The sequence below is a fragment of the Poecilia formosa genome, unplaced genomic scaffold (genome assembly GCF_000485575.1).
Source record: "Poecilia formosa unplaced genomic scaffold, Poecilia_formosa-5.1.2 Scaffold165, whole genome shotgun sequence".
NCBI classification, from domain to species: domain Eukaryota; kingdom Metazoa; phylum Chordata; class Actinopteri; order Cyprinodontiformes; family Poeciliidae; genus Poecilia; species Poecilia formosa.
Window position 1 is genome coordinate 488308 of NW_006800104.1, and position 13624 is coordinate 501931.

Sequence of the window (13624 nt, forward strand, 5' to 3'; positions counted from 1 at the left end):
TGAATTAAAGTCACAAGTCTAACGTAAGTGGTAGAAATTCCTTGTGGTCTTTTGCCAAAGACAAAAGATAAATCCTACATTTGCTAAACTCTGATGCCACTACATTTTAATGTATATTTCCTGGAAGTTGTGCTCAGTGTCTTCATCTGAGAAGTTTGTGTTGTTTTCTTCAGACGAGAAGGTGAACAGCTTCATCAAAGGTTTTGGTTTGTTCGACACAGAGCAGTGTGAAAGCAAACCCCACCAGCTGAAAACGCAACAAATATTGTAACTCTGGTATCCAATCAAACCAAGACCACCACCATCAGTTCCTCTGGCACCTTCTGCAGTCATCCTAAAAGAGTCCAAACAGTAGCGTCTTCAGTCTTCGCAGATCCGAAACCGCTCTTGCAGCCGCCCAAAGTTGGACGACTGTTTCTATTTCTGTAGATATAAATGTTTCAGAGCAGACAGAGGGTGATATATGTTACAACAGCTCCAGTTGGGCTGCTGGGATAAATTTAGGCCCCGGCTTGCCTCTGGCGCTATAAAGTAGAACGGAGTTTATGGATGAGTTTGGCTCTGAGGAGAGCTGGAATTACTACTGTAAAGCTAACAGGTGGTCAGTGTTGTTTTGTGGTTTGTGTTGATGTGTGTATGCGTGTGCGTGCGTGCGTGTTTGCAGGGTGAGTTATTGAGGTGGAGAGGCGAAGGTGACACGGATTTTCACTTCAAAGGTGGGCCGGAGCAGAGCTCAGATTAAAGCCCACCAGGAATCAAAGAGCTGCAGGCCGTAGGCAGCACACAGGTGTCTCCTGTATGCGCGTGTTTGCGTAAATGTGTGTGCCCACTCTAATTTCTTCTTGTTTTGTTGTGTAACAGAGGCTATTTTTACCCACCAGCTCTCATGGGACCTCTCTAGTCCAGGGTTTTTCTTTATTTTGTATTTTTGCCGTCTTCGGTTCGTCTGTGGAGCTCAGGTCGTGCGGTAGGATAAGGACTCTCCACGTCGAGATGTGGGGAGTCTGCTGTGATGTTCGACAGAATCCTACTTTTTGCTCAAAGCCTCCCCTCGCCCCCTCACGGTCTCATTCAGACGATAAGAGGTGTTGTCTAACGCTGACGTCAGCTCACCCACCTCCTCCTCGATGAAATCCGGAGGACAGGCCAGGAAACGAAAACTGTAAACAAAATCTCTGACAGAACCGACACGAACGTCACGGCCAATCAAACAGACTCACGTCCATTGTTTCGTCTGGACTTGGAGAGCGGGGCCATAAAGATGCGGCGTGGCAGCGTACAATCACCGGATCACACTCATAGTCGAAGGTATAATTGGGAGTCTGTGTTCAGAGCTCTGAGAAAGTTTAGCCTTTGCTCGTCGAATACCTGTCAGACTTAAATGTTTCAGATAATTGGCCAAATTTTAATGTCAGACAAATGTAACCTATCCAAACCAAATCCCACTTCAGTACAATTCAGCCTGAAAAATACTTCTTTTTTTTCCCAAAGGGAAATTAAAAGTTGTAACTAATGCCAAGTGTCTTTAAAGAGTCGTTGTTGTTGCCCTAAAAGTGTCTATCAAATCAACCACCGGAGGAAATTTTGCGCTCCACATTTCTTCCCGATTCCCCCACTTAGCTCCTTCAGACTAGCCAGAAACAATTAGCAAACACCTGGCGGAACTGCACATCTGCTGAGCTCATTATAGGAGCTGCTTCTCTGTGCTACGCTGGTAAAAATTGTGTTAAAGGGTTAAAAGAGGAGCCATGTTGTGATAATTAAAGTCCTTCCACTGGCTCCCTGTAGCTCAGAGCACAGAGCTTAAGATACTATTGTTAGTTTATAAATCACAACTTAGCACCACAATTCATTAAAGATCTGCTGTTGTTGTACCAACCTTCCAGACCTCTCAGGTCTTCTGGTTCTGCTCTGCATCCCCAGAACCAGAACCAAACAAGGAGAAGCAGCATTCAGTTTCTATGCACCACAAATCTGGAACAAACTGCAAAAGAGCTGAAACACTGACTTCCTTTATATCTAGACTGTTTAGAGTTGCTTTTGAACCACAATAAATTAAACACTAATCAACGTTTTGATGTGTAATGACAGCACTTGGAAAAATGTAATGTTTTGATTATTGATTTTTTTGTGTGTTTTAATGATGTAAAGCATGCTGAACTGCCTTGTTGCTGAAATGTGCTATACAAATAAATTTGATCGACTGATTGACTGATTAAAGGTACCTTTTCAGAAAGAGCGTGAGTTTCTTAAAGAGACAGAGGCCCAATCTCAAGGTGTTAAATTACAAAGTAAAATTTATTTTAAGACATATTTGATATATACAGCATTTAATTAAAACAGTGAAGTGACTTGACTGTGCTATAAAATGGCACCATGTGCCTGGAAAACACATAACACTGCTCTTTCAAAAGCAAATCCGTCACATGTATAGGCGTCTACCACCGAGTTGGAGAAGCCACTTTACAGTGTTGACATTTTGCTTCTGTTTCACCTTTAAAGTGAAGTGTGTCAAAGCATCAGGATGGAGAAGGGGGGCGAGTAGAGGACACACTGCTTAAAGTATTCCTCCTCACCGCCACCCCCGATCCAGTGCAGAGTCCCTATGGATGCAGACAAGCCACTAAAGCACCCAGCTTCCATCCCAACGTGGGCCGCAGAGCTGAACCTCTCTGGCTCACCTCGCCACCGGCCACGGCTCTCCACACGCCCACTCACCACTTCACGGTGAGGGGAAGGAGAGAGAGAGAGAGAGTGTGTGTGAAAACTCTCATTTACCGCCCTGACTCCTAACGAAGCATCACGTAACGCTGGAACGGCGCCTCGCGCGCCGCTTTAGCATCATCATCATCCCCTCTCTCACCCCACGCGCGCGTCTGCTTTCTGCCAACCCGGCGAAGACACACGTGGCGGTCGGTGCACATACATGCAAAAACACGGTACGCCGGTACTCTGTTGCTGGTTGCCATAACAACACGGTCAGCGGTGTTCATGCTCTTTTGGCTTGGCCCGAGCATCACAGTGGGGCCAGGTGGTATTTGAAGTGCGCCGAAGCACACAGAGCTCAGCTCACGCGGTGCGGCCACACAGACTGAAGAAAACACGGAGGGAACGCTGCTGTGTGTGTGTGTGTGTGTGTGTGTGTGTGTGTGTGTGTGTGTGTGTGTTTTTCACTGCGTTACTCTGCCACGTTAAAATATTCCTTACAGGTGATAGAAAGCCAGTCAGAGAGCAGAGGTGACGAGAATAAAAGTTTGATCAATAGTGCCATCTAAAGGACAAATGACGCAAGTGCACCAACGAAGAAACTTTTTTTATTACTTTTTTCCCCACATCACATGGAAAATAGAAAAGTATTGAAAACACTCATTTTCTAACACAACATAAGTTATAGCTATATTAATTTTTTCCAACATAAAACTTTAATTGGGGCCTGCCATAGCAATGCACAGGAGAGCATTGAAATGCCTTGCAGAGCAACTTCTGGTAACCAAGTGACTCGCCACATGCTGTTGAGTACATTGTAGCTTACTTTAGCATTGATGCTAAGTTTTAGCATCGGAACGCTGGGTTCCAACCGACGGGCACACTTTGGCAGGCCCCATTTAAAATTCTTCCAAAATTTTCTGGTTATAATTTAAAGACTTCAGCACCATGGTCAGAGTCAAACCTGTAGAGACAGGATGCGACCACTAGAGGGAGGTGTTCTCTAAGAAGCAGTCCATTAACTTGGGCACTTAATTGTTTTGACTTTAATGTCTTTCCATCGCTCTCAGACCAGACTTCATGTGCTGAATATTTGATTTAATTCTACCAGGAATCGGTTCTTCACCGGTCAACCTGTAACTTGCTTCATAGTTTGTTGCTTTTATTGTTTGGGTTTTTTTGTTTTGCTTTATCCCTTTACATAAAACTAGCATCACATTTTCATGAAGTTAAACATGCCGTGGCAGATGACACATTCATTTTTAATAAACATTACTGAAATTAGCCCCATAAAAAATGCATTGTTTCACAAAGCACAGTTGCCTAAGCAATGAGGAGGTAATCTAAAGAAGAAAGGAAGTAGGTAGGTTGGGGTATCAAATGATGTTTGGATGCAAATGGATTCATTTTTGTGGGGGTTTTGTGACAATACATTCACAAACGGAGGAAAACATTTCAATAACTCAGGCTGCGTGAATGGAAACACTGGCAACAGAAAAAATACCTTAACAGACGAAGCAGAACAGAATAGATTAAATGATGGATCCACATTTTGTTAGGTTCTCTGCACATTCAATCAACATTTTAGACTCCAAAAGAGTGTCATATAAACTTTTTTTAATTTAGTAAAGAAAATATAACAATATACAAGAAAATGCATTCAACATATCTTGAAATATATCCAAATAAAGTGGAAGCAGTGAAAACAAAAGCCCTTTTAGTGAAAGTTCATTAAAAGCAAGATTGATAGAAAGCACCGACGTTACGGAAGGTTGGATTAAAATGAATGAAGCTGATGAACCTCCTAACTTCATCTAGACAGAGGAAGTTGGAACAGTAACGATACACTGCTGGTACATAAACAGATACCAAACAATATATACTTCTGGTTTGTCTAACACATGTAGATTTGATGCCATATCAGCAAGCTAAGGTTCAGTATGAAAGTGATTCTGATAAATCTCCACAATGTTCTTTGGTTTCTCATTTAGCTGCAATCTGATTGGACTGGCTTTGAAAACAGGAGATCACAGTGTGGAAGCACCTCAAAAAACGATGGTATATCTGGTTCAACTTCAAAGGAGGCTTGAAACAGGTCAAGTCACATGAAGTGGTCTAAGAGCCTGGTCCAGGATCTTGAACATCAGCAGTAAAATGTTGTTAGAAGATTGTAAAATGCTATGTAGGGAAACACAGCAAACATGAGGAACAAGGTGCTCTGGTCAGATGAGAACAACCTACAACCAAAACACTGTAGGGTGAAAAACAAACGTCATCCCCACTGTGACACATTGAGGAATATAGGGATGCTTTTCTTCTTCTGGGATATGAAAGTTGGTAGAGTTCAACTGGAATCATTGGAAGATGGTTGAAAATCAACCTGGAAGAAAACCTAGGAGCAGAGGTTCACCTTCCAGCACAGCAATGACTTTAAGTATCCAGCCTGTCTAGAGTCACTTTGGACTGGCCTTGTCCTCCATGCCAGCTTGTGTCATCAGCTCAGTTACATTCTTCTCCAGGTCGTCGATGCGAGTTCCCATCTGATCCAGTGTAAGAGTTAAAGACATCTGCAAACCTTTGTCAGCTGAATGTTACAGCAATTCAGTTCTCAAGAGAATTCAATCAGAAAGACTTGAATGACATGATCTGATAAATAATTGCCCATAATAAAGGTTTGTACCTACATTAGTTACAAACATAGTAGTTTGTAACTAGTAGCAGAAGTTATTTTGGGAGCTCTGAAACCTAAAATGACACCCAATTTCCTCCGAGCAGTGCTGTCAGTCCTTTGTCTCTTGTGGTTGGTCATAGCCCACACAAAACATCGTCTCAGTTCATCTTCAATTCGTAGAAAACAGATGGAAGCTGATCCGCAATTGCAGGAAAATCCTGTTTTGCTTTTGGTGCATGTTCCACACACCCTTGTTAAAGAGCAGAGTTCTGTCTGGTTTATGCTTGACTCATCCGCGAGGTCTCTGCGGCACCACGAGGTCAAGTTTTGGCATTTCAGCAACCACATCCCTCTGTGCGACAAAATTTTCCAAGCTGCGCACCTCTAAAATGTCATAACTGCATGGAGAGTTCAGTGAAGAAAAACATGGCGGACAAGCCAGAGCTTTTCTTGGTGCATTTTTGCAAAGAGAGACATTTTCCCCCTAGAGTGTTGCAGAATATGCGCTTCAGGGCGGATAAACTGCATAGACTATAAATGTTGCAAAAGTTCTGTCAGCCTGGTTCCTCACATCTTTATTTTCCACTTCAATTGTTTTCGCCACAAAGTGCATCTATATTTATGAATCCTTTGTAAAATGGATATATAATTTAAAGGGGAAAAAAAAGCTAATGCACCATCCTTATTAGATTGTATAAATCATCTTAGCTCAAAAAGCTAAACTATCTTTCACTGAAACCACACTTCTTGGCATTACAACTTACACCACTGAAAATTCTGTTTATTTCCTCTATGCTGGTCAAACACTGCTGTGAGATGGCAACCCATTCAAATCAGACAATGAGGTTGTGTTGGCACAAACAGCAAGCCCCACATCAACTCACTGCCACATTTAGCAAGCTTATTACCTCCAACACAAAACTGCGTCTTCCTTACTGATGCAGGTTTAGGTGCTAATTATTTAAAACAATGAATGCTTTTAAATAATATTTTCTGGTCACAATGGCATAAAGAATGCCATTTTTTAAAGTGTGACTGCCCTCTGGTGGTCATCGAACTTCCTTGACTTAAACACGTCATTTATTAGTAAATGATTTCAAGTGTTTCAGCTGAGTGAAAACAACAAGCTGTGTCACCAAAACCTTAAATAATGAAAACAAAAGGGGGAGAGAAAAAAAGGATATTTCTTGACTCCAGCTGTTCAGATATAGCCAGAAACCTCTCCTGAAGTCGCTGCATCGTAGTTTCCATCTGAAGACACAGAAGAAGAAAAAAACCTGCCCTTGAAATGTAAAGTTAAACATGTTTAACTGAAACTGAAGTTAAGTAAGGTTTTCATAAGATCTGCGAGTTCCGATGAGCAAACTTACCGCCTCTGTCATCTCTTGTGCGGCTTTACAGTCTGTTTTGGACATTTTATTTTCTCCAAGCCGCACAGTCGCGTTTTTATTCAAATGAAGTATATCCCAAACTAGTCAATGTATAAGTATTTAGCTAAACGGTGAGGTTAGCACGACGTTAGAAATGGGTTTCTCTCTGTAAGGTTGGCAGTGACTCCCCTTAACTTTGCGGCACATCAGCTGGAGCGACGAAAACTCCGACTTCCGTTTTTTTGCTATAACTACTTCAAAGTAAAAGTTGCTCCTTTATTTAAAGCATTTGTTTAACCGAAAGCGGGTTCCATTTTATGGTTCGAGCTCAACGGACAGATATTATATAAGACGACAAGAAGGAAAGCTAACTATACTAAAGAGCTAGTACTAAAGACTACTTTCTCTACTCTTTCGTGTTCATTTTTACGACGTCGTTTTAAAAAAAAACACCCATTTGTGAGGACGAAAATCCCTCGTTGAAATCGGAAGGTCAATGAGATGATAAAGAAAACAGAATAAGACAAATCTCTGTGTTTCTACTTTTGTAATGTTTGCAAAGTTGTATGGGGTTCTAAAAAGTTTTAGACGACAGTGTTTTTAAAATAATTTCCAAACGACCCAAAAATACATATTTTTTATTTTTTATTTTATGTTTACACTCTGCAAAGTTTAAAATAGTAATTTGAACAAATAATCATTTTTCGCCTTTATTTTGAAGTTAGATGTTCTCTCATTTCCTGTTTCATATAGTTTGAGTTTTCCTAGTTTGACTTTGACATCCGCAGTGATTTGTGTACATGGGGGACAAAAAAAGGGCATTTTATTAACTGTTTGTGAACCGATCCAGTGAGATAGGTCAGGTCATGGTGGCTTTTTAAAAAATGTATTTATTTATGTCTTGATTCGTCAGAGCTGTAAAAACTGCTCCTGTCCTTCACTTTGGTTTTTATATAAGACTTTGCCCTTCTTACTCTCACAGATCAAATATAGTGAACAGACTGCAACAGGGTTATGTAATTTTTGCTAAACCCTATGAAGCTTCATAATCCAGACTTTGCGTGTCTTTCATTTCCGTTGCTCAATGGAATGAAATTATAATGAGAACCCAAAATAGAAAGAGCAGTGGAAGTGTACTGGAGCACAGAATATAAATCAAGACGACGTGATATGACGTAGAACTACCAGGATACTAAAATAAACCCTGAAAGATGAATTATTGACGTTACCTCTCCATGCTCTTCAATAAAATATTTCTGGTTCTGCTGCAGGGCTGCATAAAACGTTTCAGGAGACCCAGGGTGAAATCAGGGGACCTACCTAAATATTTGGTTTCCTAGCTGTCAAAGTTTGTGCCTATAAGTAACACCATCAATGTTTAACAATTTTTTGTTATTACTATTATTTAAAATAAACAGAAATCTGTTTTTAAGAAATTTAAGTCTTCAGGACCTATGGAAAATGACCTGTTTTAAGAGAAGCATACACTGTCTGCTGTTTTAAAAAACCTGGTGGGCAAAAAAATCAAAGCAGTGTGTTATGGATTTCAGAGTTTCTAATTGGCAGCAAATCGTGAGATGTCTTAATTTATTCCTCACCAGAAACTGTATTCTTTTTACTACATTTGACTCTGTGGTGTCATCAGACATCTTTTATGGTGTTGTCTGTTGGAGCATTTGAGGTGCACAAAGGAGCGTTACCATAGATTCTTGATTTTTCCTTCCAGCAGCTGTTGTTTCTTTCTTTGTTGTGATAAATTTGCCCTTGCTGTACACTTGAATTTCCTCAATGTTTGACATTATTATAAGATATTATTTTAAGACTCACCATTACTTTAAGGACTTTTAGCATAGAAACACTCTGAAGAAAAACACAAAACATAGGCGACATTTTCTTCGGTGGTAATGCTTACCTAACGTTTTTTTTCTTTTTTTTTCTTTTTTTTTTTTTTGCCAACCGCCAATAAGAATAAAAAAGAACACCTTTTCCAGCATTTTTATGATGAGATAGAAGTTATTTTCTTATCGCAGCGAGAAAAGCGCAACATCAACTTGGCGAGTGAAGCATCTTGACTGAGTTCACCATCTTCGTTCGAGTTTGTGACGTTTCAGGAAGTGCAGAAAGAAGGAATAAACTGACTAACCGGTTGAGCTGCACAGCGAAGGAATGCTCCCTATGTCAATGCTGTACTTTTCTTTTTCTTTTCTTTTTTTGCAGTCAATTTTTAATATTATTTCACTGAGTTTTAAAAACTTAGGTTTATCATCATAATTATTTAAATGCCGTAGCTCTGACTGACCTCTTGCTAGCATCAACACGACAACAAATCACCCCGCTAATCAGATCCTCGCTGATTTCCAATGTTGTAACACAACCTTCCGGTTTATCGTATCGATGTCGTGGCAGTAGAGGTTCCATTGTTTGTACATCCTGTGCGAAAGAGCCACCACAACACGGATGTTACTCCTCGCGCACACTCCGAGGCATCATCATCATCATCATCTGTCAATCCCTAGGAGCTCTGCCAGCCGGCTGGCTTCACTTCAGAACCGCAGCTGAAAATGGAGGATGAAGTGTTCCAGCATGCTGTGTCCGTCTTCAGCTCGCTGGTGTCGTGGGTCGCCGCGGGTGCCATCATGTTCGGCGGTGTGGTGCCGTACATCCCGCAGTACAGAGACATCCACCGGACCCAGAACGCGGAGGGCTTCTCCACCTACGTGTGCCTGGTGCTACTGGTGGCCAACATCCTGAGAATCCTGTTCAGGTACGGCTGGGTCCTCCTCAGATCTGTGGGCATGTTTTGTGCCTGTTGAACCTTTTCTACTCTCAGAACTTCAGTATCAAATAGAAGGGATTTTTTCCTCTCCCTTTTTTTATTTTAGAAATTAGTTTCCATTTGGGTTTTCTATTTTCTAAAAACAAAGTTTTAATGTTTTTTATTTTCAATATTTAATTTCTTGCATTTAAGTTTAGCCCAAAATCTAAAAAATGTGGCCTGCATTTATGCTTAATTCAAAATCTGAAAAGTGTGGAATGCTTTTATGTTTAGTCCAAAATCTGAAAAGAGCAGACAGAACACCAGGTGTCCCCTACAAGGGGAACGGTTTAGATCAAAGCATACACATGTACTAGAATGGCCCAGTCAAAGCTAGACCTAAATCTAGTTGATCATGCAATACCCTAAAACGATACACAGAAATCTGGGGGTGTAATGTGGCGAAATGTAAGAGACAAATTCAGGTCACTGTATGCTTCATCTTCTCTTCTCCATTTTTCCTTCCCAGATTCGGCCGATATTACGAGATGCCGCTGCTGTGGCAGAGCATCATCATGATCTGCACCATGCTGGTCATGCTCAACCTGTGCACCAACGTCCGCATGGCTGCCGAACTCAGCACCAAGAGGCGCTCCTTCTTAGGTCAGAGGCATTTAGATAACTCAAATACTGTGTGTGTGTGAGAGAGAGAGAAACTGGAACCCAAAGAGAGGAAGAAGACAAATAGAAAACAGAACTTCATATTTGACTCCTTTTCAACCACAAACTTGTGTTGAATTTTTTTCTAATAACAATAATCTCTAAATTCCCTTAGTCAGTGATCAACTTCACTATTTCTGGTCAAGAAAAGCATCACCACACTACACTGTGATGCTGTCACCACCATGTTTCGCCTTGGGTGAAGTTTTCAGGCCGGGTTTCCACCCACGTACCATCATTTTTACCATTTTAGGGATTAAAAAAACGTCTTTCTTTGTTGTGTTTGCTATCCTTCGCTGGCTAACTGCTAGCAACACCTCACATGGCTTTCTTCTTCACACTCTACCAGTAAGGCCGTAGAAACGTTCCCTTAAAAATTTGTGGTTTTAAGGCAACAAAATGTGGAAAAGTTCAAAGAGAATTAAAACCTTTTGCTAGACATCCTGAAGTAAAAAAAATGACTTGGTGACAAAATAACTATAGTTGCTCTGTCTTTGTCCTTGTAATTAAAGTTAAAAGGCCATAAATCTCCCAGTTGTAACAGGAGATCCTAGGAGCCGCCTTGAGTTTGATAAGGACTGCCGCTTATTTACATTCAAACTCTCATGTGATTACGTGTCTTATAGTAACTCTACCTTACTTTTAACTTTCCTTATGGTCCAGACCATCAAACTTCCAAAACGCTTGCCTCCATGCAGATGGTCACACTTGCTCAATAAATCAAGCGTTGTAATTAGTACCACCTAGTTGGTAACTGAAGTCACCCTGGAGGAATGGCAATTTTTTTTTTACCTGTAATCCTTTAGAGTTTTAGTTTTCTACAGACACTTTTTAGTTTTTAGTTTTCTACAGACACTTTCTGTAGACACTTTTCTACAGATCTTTGTTTGTTCTTCACTTGAGTGTGTGTTCCAGTTGATTTCTCCAACATCGGGCCCTTTCCTGTGAGCACCTAGCAGTGTAGCTGGACTTGACTCAGTTCTACTCTACATAGTTTGGGCGGTTTTCCATTACAGTTGAGTAACGGCTCCAGTGGGTGTCGTTGTCCTTTAGTCGGCGGCAAAAAGTAGCTCAACATGGACCATACGCAACAAAAACACGATAAAACAACGGCAGAAGCTACGTCGAACCTTCTGCTCAGTCTGAGAGTTTTTGTCAGACAAGGTCGCTTTTGGAAGTTGTCGGATTATTGAATCTTTTACAACATTTCTAAAATATGTTTAGTGTTTAGGTTCACTTCTGAACCTGAAGGCCCCAGACTTGCATATTTGTGACCCCAACTACTGATCTAGACTGATTCAATGATTACTTTGTATGATTGGAAAAAGAAATTGGAGATAAATTAGGAACATTAATCTTCACCCTGTGTGGACACGGAGTTCACATAGTTACACACTTGGAGAACCAGTTCAGAACAAATGTTGCAGGCATTGGCTTCTGTCTTTCTTAAATCCTCTAAAAGCAACAAAGGTGTCGTTTGCTTTTGCTCTGCTTTTCTCTTGGTCCCTCATCTTTGCTTTAAAAATAGTGAAAATGTGTCAAGTTTGACGGCTTTATACTTGTAAGGTTGTGTTTAAATAGTTTTAGAATGTGGAAAAGTCTTGATGATTTTATAACGTTCTGAAACACAAAATACAAAAATTTAAGTAAGGTGTTCTTTTTCTCTTCTTTTTTTTAAACTTTGTGAGTTTCTGATTTAAAGGAAATTTTTGTTGCCTTTTTTCTCTTAGCACATCATCACTACAATTAATGCTTCTTGCTTTCTTTATTTTGAGGAAGTTACAGTTAACAAAAAACACAGATAAAATCTCAAGTCAAATTTGCATAGCAGACCGACTGCATTGAGTTCACAGCATTGACATAATGTCTTTTAAAAAAGTCATATAAGCAGGAAAGGCTGGTCCGATTGGTTAGGCTGCAAATAATAACGGGCTGTCGCGTTTTCATTTTAATGAAACAAAACGAAACCAAATACTTTTTAACTTTTTTTTTTGTGAAATTTAGTGCCAAGGGCCAAAACTGCTACAACATCGTATCCGGATCGGACTCCACTCGCTAATGGCTAAAACGTAGTCGAGCAGCCGGGAGCTCCGCTGGTCATCTGCTAGTGTTGATGAGAAGACCCGCAGAAAACCAAGCTGTTTCTTCTTCTTGTCCCTCTCTTTCCGTTTTGCCCGTAGCGACAGACAGTAAGGACGAAGAGGTCAGAATCCCTAAGAGGCTCTTTCTGGGTACGTACCTTGAAACGTCCGTTGTAGTTCATCCATCGCCGCTCTGTCTCCAACCCCCCACACCTCCACGTTTCCATGTTTCTCGTGCATGACGCCAACCCAGCTAACACCCACCGCCCCGCTTCCCCTCAACTAACAGCAACTCTCTCACCTGCTTGGAGTTGCATCTGTTTCCTACGACGGAGTATTATGGCCATTGTAGATAAAAAAAATAAACATTTATTTCCGCCAAAAATCTCACAAATTTTGAGATTAACCTCTGAAGTTTTCCAGAAAAGACGTGAAAATCTCAGAGTTTGAAAAGTCGAACATTTGCTAGAAAAAAACTCAGAGATTTTCAGATTAATCTCACAAATGTTCTAGGAAATAAAACTTTGAACATTTTTTACTTTTTGGGAACTTTCAGAGTTTCAAAAGTTGAAAATTTGCGCAACTGTTCAAACTTAGAAATTTCCAAGTTTTTTTTGTTGAAAATTTGGGAGATTTCTTGCTGGAAATTTACTCTTTATTTTTGTTTTTCTTCCTATCTACATCGGCCCTAATATGCTGTCGTAGTTTTGAACGGTGGAAGTTGCTCGCACATGTCCACCAGAGCTGCTGCGTCACTGCATGTTAGTGTGTACGCTTTTGTTGCAGTGAAGTTATTCTTGAACAAGCTGTGTGGGATTTGCATGTTCTGTTCATGTCAGTATTTTACATGGATTCACAATAGAATTTGATGCAGAAACACAAAAGTAGACGGTAGACTTTACTGCATGTTTATTTTGTCATGATCCACTCGGTGAATGTGACGCATGTTCTTTCTAAAAACTGTTGTGTTTTTTTGTTTGTAAGCTTAACTTCTGACATGCTTTGAACTACACAAAGTTTCAGCATAAGCAGTCTGTGGGACGGGATTCGAAACATTTACCCTGCCCTGAAAGAAATGCATCTATAGATCTGTGAGATTACAGGTTGAGTTTGTGAATAAAGTACAGATACGTCTCTGCAGTGGCTTAGGACATATTTGTACCTCTACTTTTTCCACATTAAGTTTTTTTGCAATTAGCAGAAATTGACAGTTTGTTTCATTCTAATGCATAATTGTGAGTTTGTTGCAAATTTTCCACAGAAATGGTCAAAAACATTGGGGTCAGTGACCGCTACCTCCCAGCATGTACATTTATTAATC

At 40.5% G+C, this 13624-nt stretch overlaps 1 protein-coding gene and 1 long non-coding RNA gene across 3 annotated transcripts in view; one reads left to right on the forward strand and one right to left on the reverse strand.

Moving 5' to 3' along the window:
* Nucleotides 1-9180: 9180 nt before the first annotated feature.
* LOC107837670 (uncharacterized) overlaps nt 9181-13624 on the reverse strand; it is a 13828-nt gene continuing 9384 nt past the window's right edge. Inside the window, exon 3 of the long non-coding RNA XR_001663710.1 lies at nt 9181-9249. This is a non-coding gene — a long non-coding RNA (uncharacterized LOC107837670). The remainder of the gene's footprint in view (nt 9250-13624) is intronic.
* Nucleotides 9245-13624, forward strand: part of slc66a2 (solute carrier family 66 member 2) — a 29243-nt gene continuing 24863 nt past the window's right edge. The window contains exons 1-3 of one of the 2 annotated variants that reach the window (XM_007564683.2): nt 9245-9511; nt 10032-10165; nt 12403-12453. In XM_007564683.2, coding sequence (XP_007564745.1) covers nt 9309-9511; nt 10032-10165; nt 12403-12453 — 388 coding nt within the window. In that variant the 5' untranslated portion in view covers nt 9245-9308. The remainder of the gene's footprint in view (nt 9512-10031; nt 10166-12402; nt 12454-13624) is intronic. The other variant, XM_007564684.2, reaches the window with a different exon arrangement.